The 24,682-nt window shown below is 41.3% G+C and overlaps 1 protein-coding gene across 4 annotated transcripts in view; it reads right to left on the bottom strand.

The window, feature by feature from the left end:
- tiam1 (TIAM Rac1 associated GEF 1) overlaps positions 1-24,682 on the bottom strand; it is a 238,734-nt gene that overhangs the window by 27,198 nt on the left and 186,854 nt on the right. For all 4 annotated transcript variants that reach the window (XM_033033228.1, XM_033033229.1, XM_033033230.1 and 1 more), the window contains 3 exons: positions 7,214-7,390; positions 4,808-4,876; positions 4,589-4,714 (listed from right to left, as the gene is read on the bottom strand). In XM_033033228.1, the coding sequence (XP_032889119.1) occupies positions 4,589-4,714; positions 4,808-4,876; positions 7,214-7,390 (372 nt within the window). The remainder of the gene's footprint in view (positions 1-4,588; positions 4,715-4,807; positions 4,877-7,213; positions 7,391-24,682) is intronic.

Raw genomic sequence — 24,682 nt, 5'->3', positions numbered from 1 at the left:
ATCTTGAAATCTTGATGGAGGAGTGGCAAAGGATTGAATGGCCTACTTCTGTTTCTGCTATACATACCTAGTAGCTTGATTAGTGCATTTCCAGTTAGTGAAATGTTATAGTATGTTCAAACCTTTCCTATCACTTGCTTTAGCTCATTGCTACATCCATCGACCTCTAAAAACTTGTGCTACTTCTGCAGCATTCAGATGATTACAAATTTTACCCAGATAGATGACATCTGATCTACTTTCTTTGCCTTGTCTTCCTTTCATAAAACTCCATTCTCCGCCACTCACCCGTCAAACATAACGTAAACTGATTTCCTCTACTTTTAACACAGAAACAAATTCTTGCAGCCTTAATGGGCTTGTCCCACGATGCGAGTACACCTAAGAGCTCTCCCGAGTTTAAAAACAAATCAAACTCATGGTAAGTACGTAGAATGTACGTAGCGGGTTCGTCGGAGCTCGTGGATGTCTCGTAGTGGGTCGTAATGCTAACGGCAGGTACTCGGGAAACGCAGAAACTCGTGAATTTTTTTCAACAGTGTGAAAAATTTCCAAGAGTAAAAATATACTCGTGATGAGGTACCACGAGTGATTTTTTTTACCTCGGGAGAGCTCTTGGGTGAACTCGCATCGTGGGACAGGGGCTTAAGGTCTTTATGGCCTCATTCCTGCATAACAGTGAAGCTTCCTGTAGCTTGACACCCACTCCCACATTCAAGGATTATTCTTCCATTGTCTTGTTCAAAACCTTGCATTCCCCACATTCAGCTTCCCTGCCTGATACATCTATACTAAATCTCTATTAGGTAGGTTTTAGTGATGTTCTTATCAACCGTGCTTTTGGTCAACTTTCCAGCATCCTGGCCTATGTCTTTCTATCCAAAAGTCTCTTAAATGGCACTATCATATATCAAATGTCGCTTATCGTTGTGAAACATGAATTCACAATTTGCTCCTCAATCTAAATGATATCTGTGCAAAATGTGCAGGAGAGAACTGCAGATGCTGGTTTAAATCGAAGGTAGACACAAAATGCTGGAGCAACTCAGTGGGTCAGGCAGCATCTCTGGAGAGAAGGACGTTTTAGGTCGAGACTCTGAAGAGTCTGTAGAAGGGTCTGAAGAAGGGTCTCTACCCGAAACGCCACCCATTCCTTCTCTCCAGAGATGCTGCCTGATCCGCTGAGTTACTCCAGCATTTTGTGTCTACCTTTGATATCTGTGCAAGTTTGTTACTCCTTTAATTCATTATTCTTCCCCACTCCATCATCCAAAAAGTTCTAACAATCAGAATAATCACAACTTGACTGTAAATCAGTTATTTTCCTTAAAGTGAAGTAGCATTGATAAATCTAACCTGACAATAGACAATAGACAATAGGTGCAGGAGCAGGCCATTCTACCCTTCGAGCCAGCACTGCCATTCAATGTGATCACGGCTGATCATCCACTATCAGTACCCTGTTCCTGCCTTCTCCCCATATCCCCTGACTCCGCTATCTTTAAGAGCCCTATCTAGCTCTCTCTTGAAAATATCCAGAGAACCGGCCTCCACTGTCCTCTGAGGCAGAGAATTCCACAAACTCACAACTCTCTCTGTGAAAAAGTGTTTCCTCATCTCCCTTCTAAATGGCTTACCCCTTAATCCTAAACTGTGTCCCCTGGTTCTGGACTCCCCCAACATCGGGAACATGTTTCCTGCCTCTAGCATGTCTAAACCCTTAATAATATTATATGTTTCAATAAGATCCCCTCTCATTCTTCCAAATTCCAGAGTATACAAGCCCAGCCGCTCCATTCTCTCAGCATATGACAGTCCCGCCATCCCGGGAATTAACCTTGTACACTTATGAATATTTTGAGGGCCAATTTGGATGGAGATGGAGTTATGTCATGGATGTACTTTGCTGTATTTCCAAAAGGACTTTGAGTAGATCCTATTTAATGTGATTTGAGTAGAAGCTATGTAACAGGTAAATAATTAAGATCACAGCATACTGAGACAGTGGAATAGACAGCTCATTGCTTTCAAGACAAAACATAAGGTTTGGATGAAGAGTAGCTACTTAAGATGGCAGAAAGTGGAAAGTGGGGTCTCAAATGTATCAGCACTGGAACACATCATATTTAAGAATTTAGACTTTGAAATCAAAAGTTTAATTTTTAACTTAGGCATGACACCAAAGTCTGAGTAGGATATAATAAGAAACAAGGAGAGAATCAAGAAATCACAAACCATTAAAAAAATGTCATAAAGGAATCTACCTAGCAATTACATTTTTACACAGAATATTGCGGGCCATAGAATTTTGCTACAAAGGTTACATTGCTTGGATAATAAGCATTCAAATTAGATACAGATCTCAGAATATAAATATAACATTTGCCAGAAATAGTAATATAAGTTAACAAGGACATAAAAAAAACAAGGCAAGCACTTAGGTTCATTTCATTCAGAGAAAGATGGAGAAGCATGACGTTATGCAGAACAGATTAATTTTCCATTAGACTACACTTGGAGTATTGTATGCAGATGCAGAGGTGTGGCTACAAAATAGACTTGCAAGGATGATACCAGAAATGCATTCCGATAACTTGTTTGCCGATCATATGGGGCTTCCAATGTTGCCGCTTCTCCTCTTTCAACATCTCTTGCTCCCCAGATACCAGCAAGAGCTACCACATACTCTTTGGTTCCACAGATGCAAGGATGTACAAACTCTTAATTCTGCTGCTATATTTTACAGCTAACAGCATTAGACCCATCTTTTGATTTTTTTTTTGTTGTATTATCAATCCTGTTTGAAAAACTACCATCCCTTTTCTCATGTAATCTCTAACATATCATAGACCCTCACTCTGCTCATACCTACTGCTCACTTTCCCAGCCTTTGTATTTGCTTAAACCTGTTATGTCTCGACCTTTAGATTCAGATGAAAGGTCATTAAAGCATTGCTTCTTATGTCAAAGATATTGCCCAATATTGCCCACTCAGCAGGGCGGCTCAGTAGCACAACTACTGAGACCAAGGTTCGATCCGGACTCTACTTCCTCCATTATGGTCCGTTTAAAGTAAACCCTTGTTGGGCGGCACGGTGGCACAGTGGTAGAGTTGCTGCCTTACAGCGCTTACAGTGCCAGAGACACAGGTTCGATCCCGACTACGAGGAGCTATCTGTACGGAGTGTGTATACTCTCCCTGTGACCGTGTGGGTTTTTCCCGAGATCTTTGATTTCCTCTCACACTCCAAAGACGTACAGGTTTGTAGGTTAATTGGTTTAGTATTAGTGTAAATTGTCTTTAGTGTACGTAGGATGGTGTTAATGTGCAGGGATCGCTGGTCGGTGGGCCGAAGGGCCTGTTTTCGCTGTATCTCTAAACTAAATTGAACTAACATAGAAACATAGAAAATAGGTGCAGGAGGAGGCCATTCAGCCCTTCGAGCCAGCACCTCCATTCATTGTGATCATGGCTGATCGTTGCCTATCAATAACCCGTGCCTGCCTTCTCCCCATATCCCTTGACTCCACTAGCCCCTAGAGCTCTATCTAACTCTCTCTTAACTAAACGGACTATAGCGGAGGGAGTGGTGTCTGTTATTGCCGATTACTGCAGATGATCGTTAATTGACAAGGATACAAAGTGCTGGAGTAATTCAGCGGGTCAGGATCTCTGGAGAACACGGATGGGTGACATTGGGACCCATCCTCAGACTGATTCAGTCGGCTGAGTTACTCCAGCTCTTTGTTTCATTTCACTTTAAAACTCGGTGCAGTTGCTGTCGGGCTTCCTCCCCTCTCACCTGCTGTCACTTACAAGTTGGAGCATGTCAGCGAATCTGGGGGAAAAGGGGGAGGCAGTGGCAGTGGTTAGGGTTGGGGGGGGGGGGGGAGTGGAGAGGCTGATTGGACAGAGCAACGAAGCAGGTGACGGTAAAGATGGCATATGGTATGTTTGTCATTGGTCTGAGCATTGACTATAAGAGACAGGAAGTCATGATGCAACTTAATAGGATTTTGTAGGGTGCATATGGAGTATTGTACGCAGTTCTGTTCACCCCACTACAGGAAGGAAGTGGAGGATTTGGAAAGGGGGACAGAGGTAGTTTTCCAGAATGATGCTTGGATTGGAGGCCATAACTGCAAGGAATGGTTGGACAGACAGATTGTTTTATCTGGAACTGCAAAGGTTGAGAGGAGACTTGATAGAAGTATATAAATTTATGAGAGGCACACTGTAGATAGGATAGACAATCAGAACCTTTTTCTCAAGGTGGAAATATCAAATACTAGAGGGCGTATCTTTTGAAGTGAGATGGGCAAGTTTTTTTTACACAGAGGGCAGTGAGTGCCTGGAATGCACTGCCAGAAACAGCAGGAGATAGATATGATAATGGGGTTTAAGACTTAATCACATGGATATGGAGGGAATGTGAAGGGTATGGATTATCTGCAGGGAGATAGATGTTGGTCATGGTGTCGTGTTCAGCACAGACATTGTGGGCCAAAGGGCCTGTTCTAGTGCTGGATTGATTATAGAAATCAGAAAATTGATTCCGATCCTACATTTTTTCTGAAACAATCTTACCTTGAACTGATTAACCGTTTCCAATTTTTCAAGATCTGAAACCAGTCTTACACCATCTTCTAGCGTTTTCAAGAATTCCACTTGGAACTGAACCATTTCTCTCAAGTTTCCAAAAAGTACATCAAGCTGAAACACGAGCAGCAAACAAACAATGTTTATAGAGAGATAAATATAAATAACTAGATATTTTAATCAGAATATTTGCTTGAAATATATTACCTCATCTTGAGTAAGAAAAATTTCTTTCTGCAATGGTTTTAAATATCTCTCCAAGAGACAATTCAGATCCTGTGAACAAATCAGATGTTAAGCAGATGTACAAAAAAGCATTCACATCCTTTCACAGTCAAAACAAAGAATGGGCGTGATTTGACACATCACCAGATTTGATCTCTTTACAAATCTATCCCTTGATTCCAACAAAATGAAGCCAAAATAATTGCAATTAATTTTACGAGGTTGTAACTGTAATAATTAACAGACCCGGCATTATTCATAGGGAAATCAACATGTTTTTGTAATAAAAGCTTCTGCAATATTTCAAATCGCTCTTTCAAAAGGGTTTTATACGTTCACTACAGCAGAATATATTGGCAATTCAGCATGTGCCTGTGAAAAGAGTGACCCCGCTTATAATCATAGAGTTATACAGTGTGGTAACAGGCCCTTCGGCCCCAACATGCCCATGTCGACCACATGCCCATCCACACTAGTCTCACCTGTCTGCATTTCCCTCTAAACCTATCTTATCCATGTACCTGTCCAAATGTTTTTTTTAATATTGAGCTAGTACCTGCCCCAACTACCTTCTCTGGTAGCTCATTATATATACTTAGCAACGTTAGTGTAAAAAAATTGCCCTGCGAGATCCTATTAAATCATTCCCCCTTCACCTTAAACCTATGTCCCTTTGTTCTTGATTCCCCTACTCTGGGTAAAAGACTATGCATTTACCCCATCTATTCCTCTCATGATCTTATACACTTCTATAAGATGACCCCTCATCCTCTTGCACTTCAAGGAATAAAGTTCTAGCCTGTTCAACCCATTCCGATAGCTCAGGCCCTCGAGTCCTGGCAACATCCTCGTAAATCTTCTCTGCACCATTTCCTGCTTAACAACATCTTTCCTATAACAGGGTGACCAAAACTGAACACAATACTGTAAATGTGGCATCACCAATGTTTTGTACATCTATAATGTCTATTAAAGTCTTGTAATGTTTATTAAAATATTTTTTTTTTGCTTAAAGAAAAATCACAAAGTTAATACAAATATACTTGTATGATTAAAATACCTCAGATGAATTACGCACAGAACATAAAATAATTTTAATTTTATAAATTACTAAGTATCCAATAGATTACACAGTATAGTTCAGGGGTCAGCAACCTACAGTCCCCTGGCCGAATGCGGCCCGTAACCCGAAATCATCCTGCCCGCAGGCGGTTTTTTTCCGTAGTCATCCGGCTCACAGACTTCCTTCATCTCCAGTACCTCCTGGGCGTGGTGACGCAAGGAGGCCTGCGCTGGCGGCCGCAATTGCGGAGCCGCCGAGCACCTGAGCGGGGCCGAGCTCTGGTTGTACCGCATCCTGCGCAAAGCCTCCGGCACGGCCGCGCACCTTCTGTGCCTGGGCTTCAGTGTCGGGATCAGGGTTTTCAATAGGCCGGGGACGAGTGAGTATGAGTATTGCAGCCACCTCCTTCAGGACAAAGCCAAGGCAATGGTTCGTAGGTTCACCATGTTCATGGGCACCCTTAACTAGGGTCCAGTGCTCCTGGTGGCGTCCTCGAAGGAGCAGGATCTATGTGAACACCTGATTTGATGCCTGCCATCCGGGGTGGGATCTATGTGAACACGTGGTAGGTATGGCCCATCATTCGCTCACAGTCATGCCTCCTATGCAGAACAAGGTTGCCGACCCCTGGTATAGATACAGGACATTATGTCCACTTCATTTATGTTTTACTCAATTCTCCTCCATCTTTCTTCAGAGGAACCTCAGTATAACCCTCATTTCCTTTCTCTCATATATTAGTCCAGCAATCCCTTAAATACATTGACATTCTTCACATAAAATTCTATCAAACCCCTTCATAATTGTAAAGACATCTGTTATGTCATCACTCTACCTTTTCTCAAGAGAAATTGACCATACAGACCATATCCTGCTTTCTATTTAGATTTACAATTGAGTTACATGGAAACATAGAAACATAGAAAATAGATGCAGCAGTAGGCCATTCGACCCTTCGAGCAGCACCGCCATTCAATATGATCATGGCTGATCATCCAAAATCAGTACCCCGTAACTGCTTCCCATATCCCTCAATTCCGTTAGCCCGTAGAGCTAAGTCTTACTCTCTCTTGAATACATACAGTGAATTATTGAATGACAATTGGTAGCAGAGTCATCACTGATTTTCTATTTCCCCAAGCTGCAGACATTAATTCCAATCATACAGCCTCACTATTATGTCAACATTTGCCACCTTGCGCATTAAGGGGAACAGAAAAAATTTACACGGAAGCCCAATGTCTACGTCACTGACATTTTAAAGGGAATGAGCCAAATTTCATGAAAAACGGGATTCTAATTACTAAATTCTCCTGTGCTCTCACCTTTACATATGTTTGTTCTGTTTCCACCAGCTCGCAAATAACCTTGCGCAGTTTGTCTGCATCAGTGAGTTGTCGAGATGGTATATGGTGCGGTAAAGGTTCCAAAGGTTGTGATGTCATGTCGGGTGGGCTTAATTCATGCAAACCACGACAAAATGCTGTTACTTGTTCTGTGCTCTGCAAAAGGAAATAAGGAAATAATGCTTTTTAAAATAACCATGTCTCGAAGAAAAAAGTTGCATTTAAACACACCGAATTAGCTTCTGAAACACTCAGTGGATTATTTTATCATAAACCATTTTGTACAATTGCGAGCATATGGTAATGTTCAGGGATTATACCTTGCAGCAACATCCCTCAGCTGGAAAGATGAATTTAAAAATATTGCAAAATTAATTTGTTACTTGAAAGCTCTATCATGTCCACATATCAAAGGTGTACAAAATCTGAAAGATGGGGAAAAGGGTGGCACAGTGGTGCACTGGTAGAGTGGCTGTCGTATAGTTCCAGAGACCCGGGTTCGATCCTGAGTACGGATGCTGTCTGTATGGAATTTGTACGTTCTCCCTGTGATGCGTGGGTTTTCTCCTACATTCCAAACATGTGCAGGTTTGTAGGTTAATTGGCTTCTGTAAATTGTCCCTAGTGTGTAGGAAGGAACTAATGTAAGGGTGACCGTTGGTCAGCACGGAATCAGTGGCTGAAGAGCCTGTTTCCAAACTGTTTCTCTAAAATGAACGAATCAATAATGCAATAAAGTCTAGCCATTATTATAAACTGTTCATTAAAGAAGCACTTACTTTGAATCTTTACAAACACCTTATGTAATCTTTCCACTACAATTAATTATTTATGTAAAAGGAGAAAATCATAAAAAAGAGTTAAAAAAAACCTCACAAGTCACAAGAGATATAGCATGGAAACAGTCCCTTTGGCCCAACAAATCTGCATGCTTGCAAATTAAAATCATATTTCAGTTTGCAGGATTCATTTCAGCTTATGCTTTGACATGCTTTTCATTCATTGACCTAAATATTAGCACTATGGTGAATTCAAATTTAAAACTAGCTATCATACTTACATACTGGAATTCTTTAAAAAATAGATTGTGTATGATAAGGCTTCATGTAGGAAAGAGAAGTAACTTTTGAAACTACTCTGCAATTGTTTTTTCAGGCACAAGAGACTGCAGATTCTGGAAACTTGAGTATAGAACAAGGTGCTGGTGGAGCTCAGTAGCACAGGCAGCATCCGTGGAAGGAAAAGGAAGTCTTGCGTTCAGTCCCTTCTTCAGACTCATCCCGATCCGAAACACCATCTGTCCATTTCCCTCCATAGATGCTACACGATCGGCAGAGTTTGTCCGCCAGTTTGTATTTTACTGTATACATTCTTTCGTTTCGTCTAATTATTAAACCCAACCATCTGTCATATACAGTCTAGAAAATTCATTGAAAAATGTGTCTTAACTTGTTTTATGGTCTGCTCACTGTAAGTTTCCATAATTACAGTTATTTATTTTTCTGTCAATAATTGTAGAGGCCTGATTTAGAAGATATATTTGAGCTATCTATTTTCCGTATCCTTAAATTATATGAAGCAGACATCATGTCTGGAGAAAAGGAATGGGTGGCATTTCGGGTCGAGACGCCATCCATTCCTTTTCTCCAGAGATGCTGTCTGACCCGCTGATTTACTCCAACTTTTTGTGTCTATCTTCGATTTAAACCAGCATCTGCAGTTCCTTCCTTTTCACTCTTTAAATTATATTGTGGAAAACAAATGTAAGAATCATTGAAATTTCATTGTGATTTATCCCTCGCTATTTCAATGGAAGCATTAAACTTTTTACTTTAAATGGGTTGGCTTCACCATAAAAGTAGCAGGGAGAAATTTCAAACGCGCTTTTCTAGACTGAAATTCAGCAATTGAGCCACTTTAAAATTCTCATTATATATGTAGCAAAGACATGCCAAGAAGTATTTCTCCCTATTACTAATAAGAAGCATTCATGAACCTTGAAATGTAATGAACATTAGCATTGCTGGATGCACATTATACATTTGCACTTCTTTGAGGATCTTCCAAATTCTTCTGAAGAGCTTTATTCTTTTGCAACACAATATTAGTTACTTTCCTTCCTAATAGAAACAACCTCCATGGACTAAAAATTAAATGCTAAATAATGTAAATAAAAATGCCTGCTTGTCTCTTTTGAGTTTGATCTATGAATGCAACTTACCTTTGGTGTGTGATCTGAATGAGTGAAAAACATTGTCAGATTCTCTGACCTAATGTAGAGGGTTTTGAGGGGGAGGGGTAGCAGGGCAGCAAAGGAAAAACATAGGAATCTAAGTGATAATCATAGATATACAGTTCAATCGTAAAATCTAAACTGGCAAGTTTCCAATGGAATTTAGCTAAAAGCCAAAGCTTTTCAATCCCCTAAATGCTGAAGGTCTGATTACCACAAGCAGTTATTGATACGTGTTGTGGAAAAGATAGCCAAAGCAAAAATCAAGGGCTTAGTGAGGAAAAAAAAAGATTTAGAACAGAGGCAGGCCGGGGAAGCTTGCAGTAACAAAGATTAAGAGTGAAAATAAAATGGTATTTACCACAGGGAAGATTAAAGCCTCATATTATCAACATAGGACAACTATGGAATTGCTGGTTTCTCATTAAAAGGGTGGAGGCAAAGGAAGTAATTACAGTAATTACATTATCAAATAATAGTGACAACAATTCCAGCTGAGACAAATCATTACGTTTGAAGTCTCCGACTAAAGTTTCCTAAATCCTATCCAAACTGAAGAATTCTGTCTTTCGTAACTTGACCATACTTGAAGTGATTCAGGAATAGATAAATGACAACTTATAACAAGCAAATTTAAAAGAAACCTGCAGGATAATTAGGTTGTCCTCAGTTAAAATCCAAATTAATTATTTTACATAGTTTGGTTTAAATAAATCAGTTCCCACAACATATATAACAAACTTGTAAAATATCTACTTAACCTCTCCCGAGTTCAGACCCTTGAGTTTTTGAACAATTGTTCTTCAACAATTCAAATTATAAGACAATAATCTGTCAGGAGGAAGTTGCTTCTAAAGGACAAAGAAGACGACAACTTACTCCATGAGCAAGTATATCCTCACATCCTAACATTAACACAATGCTACTAAAGCCTGAAAATATGGAGGCTGTTTGGAGTTACACTTTTGGCTGCAATTTTGTGCAGTTTAAGTATTCCATAAGTATTGAAATTATGAAGTCATGTATCAGCAGTAGTTGAATTACTGTAATAGTAATCTGATTAGATTAAACAATTTTAAGATCACACCACTTTAGCTGTTGTGTTTTCTTCACTTGATTTTGTATGTATGGCTGTTATTGAATCAGAGGCAAATACTGCGCGGAACTATCGAATTTGGGTTATTACTTCACTCCAGTCCTGAGAAGATGCAGCTTTATCAGTATTTCCATCTTCTACAGTATATATGATTCAAAACCTAAAACCAAATTCTATTAACTACTCTCGTGAATCAGAATGATGTCAAAGAACCATGAAGACCGTTTCAAGCAAAGCAAGGAAGTCCTGGCATTTTAGCCAATATCCTTAAACAACTATTGCTACAAATTTAAAATAGATGATTGTTCATTTATTGAATTTAGTTTGTGAGCTAATGTTATGCACAGCATATCTACCATTAGCATGACAGTGGAACATTCAGATTTCAATGCATATGAAATGTTTTCAACCATTTCTGACAGACACAAAACAATCTGGATAAAATTACTGAGAAACGATGCTGATATGATTTATTCAGTTCCTGATGAAAAGGCTGCAAAATCTCCCAAATATTTGAATGGGGGGAAAAAAGAGAGAAGATGAATTGTAAAATGCTGTCAGACTGAATGACATTATCATTGCTTCATTCATTATCTGTTCCATATACGTATATTTCTGTTTTCAACTTTTTATAGAGGACGCTGAAAATACTCGAGTTCACTTAACTGTACTTTATAAATACAGTATAAGCTTTTCTTCCTTTCTCCTCCCATTACTTTGAAGTGTGGGGCACATGAAGGGGCCATTCAGTACCCCAGTCCTGTTCTGCTGCTCAATAAAAATCAAATGTACGCTGCATTTTAACTCAATTTATCCTTTGATCCTTTTTCAGCCAGGTAAAACTTAGTTTATTAACACAGCAATGACACTTTCCGATCTTAAAGCAATAGGCCAGTTTAACAAACTAACAAGTTCCTCGCCAATTACTTTGGTGTCATTTTTTGATAAACTGATTTGACTTGTGCAATACAATGACAATTTATAACAAAGAACATAGAACAGTACAACACAAGAACAGGCCATTCTGTCCACAATGTCTGTGCTGAACAATATACCAAGACCAACTCCTAATTGCTCGCACATAATCCATATCAATAGACAACAGACAATAGGTGCAGGAGTAGGCCATTTGGCCCTTCGAGCCAGCACCGCCATTCAATGAGATCATGGCTGATCATCCCCAATCTGTACCCCGTTCCTGCCTTCTCCCCATAACCCCTGACTCTGCTATCTTTAAGAGCCCTATCTAGTTCCCTCTTGAAAGTATCCAGAGAACCGGCCTCCACCATCCTCTGAGGAAGAGAATTCCACAGACTCACAACTCTCTGTGAGAAAAAGTGTTTCCTCTTCTCCGTTCTAAATGGCTTACCCCTTATTCTTAAACTGTGGCCCCTGGTTCTGGACTCTCCCAACATCGGGAACATGTTTCCTGCCTCTAGCGTGTCCAAACCCTTAACAATCTTATATGTTTCAAATAGATCCCCTCTCAACCGTCTAAACTCCAGAGTGTACAAGCCCAGCCGCTCCATTCTCTCCACATATGACAGTCCCTCCATCCCGGGAATTAACCTTGTAAACCTACGCTACACTCCCTCAATAGCAAGAACATCCTTCCTCAAATTAGGGGACCAAAACTGCACACAATACTCCAGGTGTGGTCTCACTTGGGCTCTGTACAACTGCAGAAGGACCTCTTTGCTCCTATACTGGACTCCTCTTGTTATAAAGGCCAACATGCCATTTGCTTTCTTCACTGCCTGCTGTACCTGTATGCTTACTTTCATAGACTGATGAACAAGGACCTCCAGATCCCGTTGTACTTCCCCTTTTCCCAATTTGACGCCATTTAGATAGTAATCTGCCTTCCTGTTTTTGCTACCAAAGTGGATAACCTCACATTTATCTACATTAAACTTCACCTGTCATGCATCTGCCCACTCCCACTACCTGTCCAAGTCACCCTGCATTCTCATAGCATCCTCCTCACAGTTCACACTGCCACCCAGCTTTGTGTCATCTGCAAATTTGCTAATGTTACTTTGAATCCCTTCATCCAAATCATTGATGTATATTGTAAATAGCTGCGGTCCCAGGACCGAGCCTTGTGGTACCCCACTAGTCACTGCCTGCTATTCTGAAAGGGACCCGTTAATCCGTACTCTTTGTTTCCTGTCTGACAACCACTTCTCTATCCATGTCAGCACTCTACCCCCAATACCATGTGCCCTAATTTTGCCCACTAATCTCCTATGTGGGACCTTATCAAATGCTTTCTAAAAGTCCAGGTACACTACATCCACTGGCTCTCCCTTGTCCATTTTCCTAGTTACATCTTCAAAAAATGCCAAAAGATTAGTCAAGCATGATTTCCCCTTCGTAAATCCATGCTGACTCGGACCGATCTTGTTACTTCTATCCAAATGTTCGGCTATCTCATCTTTTATAATTGACTCCAACATCTTCCCCACCACCGATGTCAGGCTAACTGGTCTATAATTCCCTGTTTTCTCTCTCCCGCCTTTCTTAAAAAGTGGGATAACATTAGATACCCTCCAATCCACAGGAACTGTTCCCGATTCTATAGAACATTGGAAAATTATCACCAATGCATTCACGATTTCTAGAGCTACTTCCTAAGTACTCTGGGATGCAGACCATCAGGTCCTGGGGATTTATCAGCCTTCAGTCCCATCAGTCTATCCAACACTATTTCTTGCCTAATGTGGATTTCCTTCAGTTCCTCCGTCACCCCAGATCCTCTGGCCACTACTCTATGAGGAAGATTGTTTGTGTCCTCCTTAGTAAGACAGATCCAAAGTACCTGTTCAACTCATCTGCCATTTCCTTGTTCCCCATAATAAATTCACCTTTTTCAGTCTACAAGGGTCCAACTTTGGTCTTAACTAATTTTTTGTTTCTTCACATACCTAAAGAAGCTTTAACTATCCTGCTTTATATTCTTGGCTAGCTTACCTTCTTACCTCATCTTTTCTCCCCGTATTGTCTTTTTGGTTATCTTCTGTTGTTCTTTAAACATTACCCAATCCTCTTGCTTCCCGCTCATCTTTGCAACGTTGTACTTCTTCGCTTTAATTTTTATAGCAAATTATTACATTTTTGTATTAAATTTTATACTCTGCAAGGTCAGACTTCCTGACCAAGAATGAACAGAACTTCCCCCTGGAAGACCAGAGCTACTGCCTTCAGTCACCATGTTCCTGAGCAGTGGATTCCATTACTTTCTTTGGTAATTATCTGAACTAGTCAATCTATCTGCAAAGATAAAGTCATATAATATGGAACCTTGCACTTATGCGCACTGAGTCCTTGCCAACCATCAAGGTCCCATCATTGATATTCTTTTTTTAGCCCAGGGTGAACTTCAGCTCAAGTAATGGTGCCACCACTAATATCCCCTATTTATACATTTGAAACATCATCTGCCTGTGCTGCTGTTTATCTTCTGGAGATTTCCTCATTCAAGAATATGATATAATTAAAACAATTCTTCCAGATCACTCCCTGCCAACCCGCCTCATTCTGAGCCCAGGAAACTCAAGGTCAGTCAAAGTTCTGGGAGCCATGTCCTACCTTATATCCAATCGAGTGGGGGCGCCGTCGAGTATGGCTGCCCCGCCTGCAGCTGTTTGTCCTTTCACCCTTTTTTTTATTTTTAGTGTGTTAAAACTTTTTGTTTTGGAGGTCTAGTCTTTTTATGTGGGGGGTGGGGGGGGGGGACTGTATTTCTCAGTCCCTACCTGGACGGAGATGCAGCTTTCCTCTGAGCCGCATCATCGCCCCTCCCCCGCGGCCTACCAATGGGACTGGAGCGGCGATTCCTGCCGGGACCGAGAGGGCCTGATACATCGGGTCGCCGTCGCGGCGACTGCGGAGGCCTCAATAGGCCCAACCATGGGTGAACAAGAGGAAGAGGACTGGACTTTGTTGCCTTCCCTCACAGTGGGAACCATTGTGGGGGGATGTTTTTATGTTGAATGTTAATTTCATTAATGTTGACAGGAAGCAAAGAGTAGGAGTAAACGGGTCCTTTTCACAATGGCAGGCAGTGACTAGTGGGGTACCGCAAGGCTCAGTGCTGGGACCCCAGCTATTTACGATATATATTAATGATTTGGACGAGGGAATTGAGTGCAACATCTCCAAGTTTGCGGATGACTCGAAGCTGGGGGGCAGTGTTAGCTGTGTGGAGGATGCTAGGAGGCTCCAAGGTGACTTGGATAGGCTGGGTGAGTGGGCAAATGCATGGCAGATGCAGTATAATGTGGATAAATATGAGGTTATCCACTTTGGTGGCAAAAACAGGAAAGTAGACTATTATCTGAATGGTGGCCGATTAGGAAAGGGGGAGATGCAACGACACCTGGGTGTCATGGTACACCAGTCATTAAAAGCAGGCATGCAGGTGCAGCAGGCAGTGAAGAAGGCGAATGGTATGTTAGCATTCATAGCAAAAGGATTTGAGTATAGGAGCAGGGAGGTTCTACTGCAGTTGTACAGGGTCTTGGTGAGACCACACCTGGAGTATTGCGTACAGTTCTGGTCTCCTAATCTGAGGAAAGACATTCTTGCCATAGAGGGAGTACAGAGAAGGTTCACCAGACTGATTCCTGGGATGTCAGGACTTTCATATGAAGAAAGACTGGATAGGCTCGGTTTGTACTCGCTAGAATTTAGAAGATTGAGGGGGGATCTTATAGAAACTTATAAAATTCTTAAGGGGTTGGACAGGCTAGATGCAGGAAGATTGTTCCCGATGTTGGGGAAGTCCAGAACAAGGGGTCACAGTTTAAGGATAAGGGGGAAATCTTTTAGGACTGAGATGAGGAAAACATTTTTCACACAGAGAGTGGTGAATCTCTGTAATTCGCTGCCACAGAAGGTAGTTGAGGCCAGTTCATTGGCTCTATTTAAGAGGGAGTTAGATGTGGCCCTTGTCGCTAAGGGGATCAGGGGGTATGGAGAGAAGGCAGGTACAGGATACTGAGTTGGATGATCAGCCATGATCATATTGAATGGCGGTGCAGGCTCGAAGGGCCGAATGGCCTACTCCTGCACCTATTTTCTATGTTTCTATGTTTCTATGTTGTGTTTTCATTTTAGTGGTGTGCTGCAAATGGCAACTCAAATTTCACTACACCAAATGGTGTATGTGACAATACATGTCCTTTGTCCTTTGTCTCATCAATGCTGTGCTTACTGATCTTCACATGCTCTTTGTTGAGCAATGCCTTGATTTTAAAGCTTTCGTGTTTCGTATTGTATTGTATTGTATTCAATTTATTGTCATTATCTCATATTAGAGACAACGAAATGAATTCAAGTTCTTCCACTGTCTTTCCCTTCCCCATTTCTATAATTTACTCTGTAATTTATTTGTCCAAATAAATGCAACTGTCCTAATGTGGCCCCTTCATCGTCACGTTTGCTTTGCTCCATCATTGATAACCATGTTTTCAGCTGTTTCGGCACTAAACTGTAAAATTCCCTCCTTCAAGTTCATTACCTTCCATTTTGATATCAATCATCTTTGGCCAAACTTTAGTTCATCTGCCACATCTTATCATATCTGATGTTATCTCAAATTTTCTCTTTTCTCACTTCCTACAGATACTGAGTATTTCTAGCATTATTTTATTTTATCTCAAAATTTCATTTGGATTTACAAGCATCTGTCAATCTCTATTTTAATAACTAGTTTCAAATTAATCTTGGGGTGCGCTTGGTTGGACCACTTTTTGACAAAAAGTATATTAGCAACGACCTTAAAGCTATGGAGCATTCCAAAAGTTGAACTGAAACTATTATTTATGAACAGTGCCACAGGAGATTAGTTACTTTGGGTTTAAAAATGTGGGCTAATAATAACACTGTTGTTTCATTCTCACATGACAATTACTTAGATAAATCAGTTTGTGGTCTCAGAATCTTTTTTGTGATATCTGAACGGTGTTTTTTGTGAAATGCACAGGCTGAATAATTTATCGTTTTGTCTTTAACAATGCCATCAGCATTTTAGAATGAGGTATCGACGAAACTAAGCTAATCCAGAAAGCATTCAAAAGTAACACTAGCGCATTTGCAGATGACACAAAGCTGGGTGGTAGTGTGAACTGCGAAGAGAATGCTAGGAGGTCGCAGGATGACTTGGTTGAGTGAGTGGGCAGATGCATGGCAGATGCAGTATAATGTAGATAAATGTGAGGTTATCCACTTTGGTGGCAAGAACAAGGAGGCAGATTATTATCTCAATGGTGTCAGATGAGGAAAAAGGGAAGTGCAACGAGACCTGGGTGTCCTTGTACACCAGTCACTGAAAGTAAACATGCAGGTACAGCAGGCAATGAGGCAGGCTAATGGCATGTTGGACTTTATAACAAGAGGATTTGAGTATAGGAGTAAAGAGGTCCTTCTGCAATTTTACAGGGCCCTGATGAGACCACATCTGGAGTATTGTGTGCAGTTTTGGTCTTCTAATTTGAGAAAGGACATCCTTGCTATTGAGGCAGTGCAGCGTAGGTTCACAAGGTTAATCTCCGGGATGGCGGGACTGTCAAATGAGGAAAGATTGGAAAGACTGGGCATGTATTCACTGGAATTTAGAAGGATGAGAGGGAATCTTATAGAAATGTATAAAATTATAAAAAAAACTGGACAAGCTAGATGCAGGAAAATTGTTCCCAATGTTGGGGGGGTCCAGAACAGGGGCCACAGTCTAAGAATAAAGGGGAGGCCATTTAAAACTGAGATGAGAAAAAAAAAATTCCCCAGAGGGTTCTGAAATTGTGGAATTCTCTGCCACAGCAGGCAGTGGAGGCCAATTCACTGGATGAATTTAAAAGAGAGTTAGATAGAGCTCTTGGGGCTAGCGGAATCAAGCGGTATGGGGAGAAGGCAGGCACGGGTTACTGATTGTGGATGATCAGCCATGATCACAATGAATGGCGGTGCTGGCTCGAAGGGCCGAATGGCCTCCTCCTGCACGTATTTTCTATGTCTAAACATAAATTTCACATTGACCTATTTTAATTCAGCATCACAATTAGCTGAAAGTATGGTCTTGCTATTGGAACACTGTAAAGAGAAGCATCTCAACTGCCTCTTTAGTTTAGGAGCATCAGAAAAGATAACATTGAAAGATAATGCTTGTTTAAAATCTAAATATTTTACTGAAGCAAATTTTACCGACTGTTGAAAAATAAAAATTAGTTTACTTATAGAAAATTAGGGAATTTCACTTTTTTCGATTTTCAAATAACAAAAGTAATTTTTTTAAAGGAGCTGTTGCAAGGTGAGAAATAATTTCAAACTCAAGATATGGTTCAATGCCATTGCGTGGTAGCAGCAAAAATAATTATTCTACATGTGAGTTCGACATGTCAAGATCAGCAAAGTCCTTTGAAATATTCAACAGTAAATCTTTCAGATCTTAGACACTTACCAAATGAACAATTTCCAAAAGTGTGACCTACTCATGTGCAATAATATGTGCAAACCTTTGCGAACAACAGCATTCAGAAATTAATCACAAAGATGTGATTAAAAACAGTGCTCACACATCCTACTTCACTGCTTTTACAAGGTAATTCCATTTAGATTGGAGAAGTTTCCATTTCATAAGAACATAATATTGAGAAACAAGACTAGGCTACATGACCCTCCCATTTAAGAAGTTCAGGGTCAAGCCTCAAAATCACTTTACTCTCTGTTCCTCACAGTTCCCGAATGTTCACAAATCTATTCAATATACTTAACATAAGCACCATAAGTCTTCTGGAGCTGAGAATACCAAAGCCCAGCACCCCTCAATGTAAATAAATCTTTGTCCAAATAACCAAACCTTTATCCTGACCTGATTTCCCTAGTCCTTGATTTTCTAGCTGGTCCAAAAAGCTTCTTGACATCCACTTCAAATACCTGGGTGTGCATATCTCTGGAAATTTGTCCTGGATGCACATTGATGCAGTCATAAAGTTAGCCCATCAGTGCCTCTACTTCCTTAGAGGATTGAGGCGATTCGGTATGTCGAAAAATGCTCTCTCGAACGTCTAATGATGTACAGTTGAGACCATATTGACCGGTTGCCTCATAGCCTGCTTTGGCAGCTCAAACACTCAGGAACGAAGATTGCAAAAAGTATTGAACACTACCCAGTCCATCACGGGGTATTCACCTCCCCATCTTTGAAGGAGTCGCAACCAGCATCATCAGAGACCCACACCGTCCTGGCCACGCTCTCATTTGTCCTACAATCTGGAAGGTGGTATAGGAGCCTGAAAACTGTAAACTGTAATGCTAATATGCAAATTGGAGGAACAGCACTTCATATTTCGCTTGGGCAGCTTACAACCCAGCGGTATGAACGTTGATTTCTCTAATTTTAAGTAACTCCTCCATTCCTTCCCCCACCCCCCCAGTCCCCGTCTCCATCCCCCACCCTAGTCGTCTTATTAGTTCCACTGTTTGCATCCTTATATACCGCTCATTAGCACATCTTCACCAGCCAAACAATGGGCCATCATGGGCTCCACCCTTCCTGAGGTCATCTGTTTCAGGCCCTGCTATTTTCTGGCCTTCTCTATCTCTCAGTCTGAAGAAGAGTTCTGACCCGAAACTTCACCTTTTCCTTTTCTGCAGAGATGCTGCTTGATCTCCAGAATAAGTGAGTTCGGTATTCTGAAAAACGCAAGGAATCGTGGGATTTGTCAAAGGTCACCCGCGATAAACATTCTCGGCAACTGTGCTACTGCATGAATACAGACCGCGTTTCATCCGTAGGCAGGATCGACCCGAGACTCCAGCACTGCAAGCGCTGTTGAATTGCTACTGGACATGATTCTGTACTGGCGAACACCGGCCCCGAGCAGTGGCGGCCCAGGCTTACAGCCAGCGTGGAGAAGAAGCGCTAACTCCACTGCTCCGGGCCAGTGTCCTGTCAGTCCAGGGCTGTTGGTTAACCCGGCGCGACAGGCAGAGTTGAGCTGGAGTTAGCGCATCTTCACCGCGCTGGCTGTAAGCCTGGGCCACCACTGCTCCGGGCCGGTGTCCCGTCAGTCCAGAGTCACCCCGGACATCTCCGGCCACGCCCGGACAGGGATGGGACACGCGGGAGGGGACGGGGACGGTCAAGTAACAATTCACCAGCGCTTGCAGCGCAGAAGACCCGGGTTCGATCCTGACTACGGATGAAACGCAGCAACACAGCTGCCGAGAATCTTTATCACGAGGAACCTATGACCTGGGCCTGCGCAGTCGGAATACCGAGCTTGCTTATTACTCCAGAATTTTGTGTCTATCTTCTGACTCTTAACTGGGTTCATCCTGCTCACAATATCTCAATTAGATCATCTTTCCTTCTTCTAAACCATTAAGTGTAGAATAATCTTTCTCAGTCTCTCCTCATCCGACAACATTATTATCCCAGTGAATCAACACTGCACTGACCTCAATGAAGGATATCCTTCCTCTCTTACGTATAATGACTTGGAACTGCATAGAATACTCAAAGTGTAGTCTTATCAAAACCTTGTACAAAACCAGTAAGACTGTTGCCTTTATTCCAATTACCATGTAATAAATGCCAACTTACCAATAGCATTCCTAATTGCTTGTTCTGTCTACATGTTACATTTATGTGACTCATAAACCAGCAAACCAAGATTTTTTTTAATATATCATCATTTTCTGGCATCTCATTGTCCCACATTATAGGTGAAAGAGCAACCAGCTTGCTTGATTCATGTAGACTGATAGCGTGTTTACCACAAAAATAAGCTTTTAAGCTAGCTGAAGGAAATAACAAGAAACTCGCACCTCGATATTGTCTTTAACTAAGTAAAATATCACACAAAATTTAATATTGAGATACTTAAGATGATGGAACGGCAGATTAAAGTGTTAAGAGTTAAGAAGGGATTTAAACGGCTGTGAAATGGAGAGACCAAGAGATTTAGGGAGGGAATTCTGTGCTTTAAAAATGTAGGTAGAAATGCCAATAATGGAAGGACGAAAATCAAGGTTTAAGAAGTGGGAATTGGAGAAGCAGAGATCTTGGAGAGTTACAATGTTGGATAAAATTACAGACAGAGAGAGGGCCAAGATAATAGAGCAATTTTAATAAAAGCCTGAAAAGATTAAAATCAAGGCAGAGCTTAACCAGGCGACAATGTAGTTCAGTTATCACAAATTAAAAAAGACGAGACCATGAAAGTCAGGTCACATGTGGTGACGATTCCAAGCCATGGACAGGAGAACACAAGACATAAGGTCATAAGTGATAGGAGTAGAATTAGGCCATTTGGCCCATCAAGTCTACTCCGCCATTCAATCATGGCTGATCTATCTCTCCCTCCTAACCCCATTCTCCTGCCTTCACCCCTTAACCTCTGACACCTGTACTAATCAAAAATCTATCTATCTCTGCCTTAAAAATATCCACTGACTTGGTCTCCAGTCTTCTGTGGCAAAGAATTCTGCAGATTCACCACCCTCCGACTAAAGAAATTCCAACTCATCTCCTTTCTAAAAGAGCGTCTTTTAATTCTGAGGCCATGACCTCAAGTCCTAGACTCTCCCACTAGTGGATACATCTGCATCTGCAGGATCTGTTAAAACGACCAAGTGGAAATGTAATAAAACAAAAATGAACATTTCAATGGCAGATGATTTAAGTTAGCATTGGAGCTGGGTAATATCAGACTGGCACTCATAGATCTGTAACAAAAAGTACAGACAAAACAAGAAGATGATGAAAGCACCCAGCAGATCAAGTGGCATCCAAGGGGAAAAAAAAGTTGAAATTGCAGGTCAAGGCTCTTCATCTGAACCGGAGAGCTGAGAGAAGAAGTGTGTTTAAGTTACAGGGCAGGGGAAACGTGTAAAGAGAACAGGGGAAACATGAATGAAAGTTGTACAGTCCAAATCCATAGAAAATCCAAAGTGGCAACACAAGCAAATATAGTAGTAACAAAGGCATATGGTATGCTTGCCTTCATCGGTCGTGGCATTGAGTGTAAGAGACGCAAAATCATGTTGCAGCTTTATAAAACATTGGTTAGGCTGCTTTTGGGGCATTGTGTGTAGTTGTGGTCACCCTGTTACAAGAAGAATGTGGAGGCTTTGGAGAGAGGCCAGAAGAGGTTTACCAAAATGCTGCCTGGATTCGAGGACATTAGCTACAAGGACAGGTTGGACAAACTTGGATTGTTTTCTGTGGAACATCGGAGATTGAGGGGAGACCTGAAAGAAGTTTAGAAAATTATGAGAGGCATAGAAAAGGTGAAGTGTCAAAATCTGTGTCCTTGAGTGGAAACATCAAAGTCTGGAGGGCATAGCTTTAAGATTAGAGCAGGGTAGTTTAAAAGAGATGTACGGGACACGTTTTTGTTACGTGAAGTGTGGTGAGTACCTGGAACACACTGCCAGGGGTTGTGGTGGAAGCAGGTGTAATAGTGGCCTCTAAGCAGTTTTTAGACAGTCATGTGGATATGAAGGGAATGCAGGGATATGGATCACATGCAGGCAGAAGGAATTTGTTTAACTTGGCATTATGTTCAGCACAGACATGGTGGGCTGAAGGGTCTGTTCCTGAGCTGTAACATCCCATGTTCCATTGTTCAGGCAACAGCTACTATAAAAACCAGCAGTGAGAAACAGAAGATAAAAAAATAAACAAAGTGAAACAGAAATGCATAGGCAGATTTGTGGCTGAAGGGAATAAAAAGGATGGGTCTTGAGATTGTTGAATTCATTTGAAAGTTCCAAGGACTACAACATGCCCATATAGATGATGTGTTATTTCCTGAGCTGACAAAATATATTTTTGCAGCAATGTAGGAGTTTGTTGAGAGACGTCAGCATTAGAGTGGAATGGGAAAATTAAGTGGGTCAGGGTCACTCTTGCGAACTGAACAGAGATGTTCTGCAAAGTGATCATTCAATCTGTGTTCAGTTGCGGCATTGTGGAGGAAACCACTTCGTCAGCAACAAAAAGCAATGTGCTTGAGTAAAAAAAATGCAAAAGAATTGATGCTTCATTCATAGAGCTGTTTCTGACGTGAATAATGGGAAGAGGTAAAAATGTAGGTGCGGTATCTCCCACGGTTGCATTGAATGGTGCTGGAGATGGAAGACTGGACCAAGGAGTTGAGGAGGGAATGAAATGGGAGGGTAGATGTACCTGGCGATGGAATCCCAGCGAAAGTAGCAACAACTGTGGTGAATAATCCATTGAAGGTGGTGGCATAGAAGTTGTTCTGGTTGAAGGACAAGAGGATGAGATATAAGAGGAGACACAATTGAGAACATTGCCACCTGTGGTAAATGGAAAGTCATAATTCAAGAAAAAGTGTTCAGTCAGGTGGGAGTGCAAGGGGATTGGTCGGGCCTCTGTTTGAGAGGAAACTGAAGGGCCCTTAGATCATCCTGGAGTAGGATGAAGGTTGAAAGGGAATTTGATATACATTGTGAGACTTGTATAATTCAGAACAGTGACAAGTTGAAAGATTTAGGAGTGAGTAGCTGCTTGCTGTTATCTCTATACTGTATACGTGGAAACTGACATGCAACTGACATTGATGAGCAGGAAGGTATAAATAGATGAGAAATAGGAGGGGAGCAAGGATACTCCCTGCAGCAGGTGTGACAGAGGCAGTGGTGCAGGTGAAGAAATGGTTGAGTTGAGCCTATTTTTCTGAGTTACTTCTACAGTGATGTCCTGGGGCTGAGATGATCCATCTCCAATAACCACAGCCATATTTGTTTGTAGATTTGTTAGGTAATATTCTACGTAGTTTAATGCAGGAGGCATGGTTTTCTCATGACCAGGCCCAATTTGATTCATGGATAAACTTCACATATGGCTATGGATCAGGCACATGCCATGAGTAATTACTCAGGGTAGGCACTAGGCAGTCAGTCGACTTTTTAAAATCCGCGCATTCGCAGGAAAAAAATCTCGTGAAACCACGCATGCACAGAAAATCGTAAAACTCAAGCATGTGCAGATCGGGTCCTGTAGGCAGTCAGTCTACTTTTAAAAAATCTTAAAAACCGCGCATGCGCAGATTGGTCTCCTCTCCTGTAGGCATGCGCAGCACCTTGCACGCAGTCCATGGTGCAAAGGCAGGATTTCAGCTGCCTTTATTGCCCGTTGTAATTGAAGGCTTGAAGCAGCGTCCACGGCATGTGAGTTGAACATTGTTACGCGTATTACGTGTACTGCGGATGAAAGGCACCGTAGAATTATGCTTACCTAAGATCGATTATTAAAATAATAACCATTTAATAATAAATACTGAATTTAGTAAATGAATTGAAAATCTTTACTATTTATATTTAATAATTACATTTTTATAATTTTAGGGTAGCCACTGCACGTGCCTGCTATGGATCAAGCAGTGATTTACCAGGTATCACCACAGAAGGTAGCTCAGTAGCGCAGCTGGTAGAACCGCTGCCTCACAGAGCCAGAGATCCAGGTTCGATCCTGACCCACGGGTGCTGTGTCTGTGTGCAGTTTGCATGTTCTCCTTGTGACCACATGGGTTTGCTCTGGGTGCTATGGTTTCCTCCAGCTTCCCACAGACATGGGAGTCTATTGGCCATTGTAAATTGCCCCTATTGTGAAAGGACTGGATGTGAAAGTGGGATAACATAGAACTAGTGAGGACATGTTGGCGTGGACTTGGTGGGCCAAAGGACCTATTTCCATGCTGTAACTCCAAGAAGAGAAGCCATATTTGATGATTCTCAGATTTTAACTCGACAGTTGCAAGTGACCAGAGAATCCACCTTTCTCTGTATTTTAAAATTGATTTATCTCTAAACTTCCAATATCTAACAAATATTAATTGAACCAAAACTCTGCACATATGCTGCCTAGCACCAAATGTTTTTGCTGTTTTCTGATTTTGTTTAAGTACAATTCATATGGTTGTTTTCGTTACCAACACCTACGTACTGCAAAGCAATACCATGGGTAACAATTTGTAAATGATTCCAGTGAAATTAGTTTTATTATCACAAACATTAGCTCTCATGACTCAACATAATAGAATTACTTACTAGAGTTAGAATTTTAGCAACAGAACTAGACTGGAGC

Source organism: Amblyraja radiata, chromosome 14 (genome assembly GCF_010909765.2).
Source record: "Amblyraja radiata isolate CabotCenter1 chromosome 14, sAmbRad1.1.pri, whole genome shotgun sequence".
In the NCBI taxonomy this organism is placed as follows: Eukaryota; Metazoa; Chordata; class Chondrichthyes; order Rajiformes; family Rajidae; genus Amblyraja; species Amblyraja radiata.
Note: the sequence above shows the minus strand (reverse complement) of the source record. Positions and strands in the feature narration are given on the sequence as shown.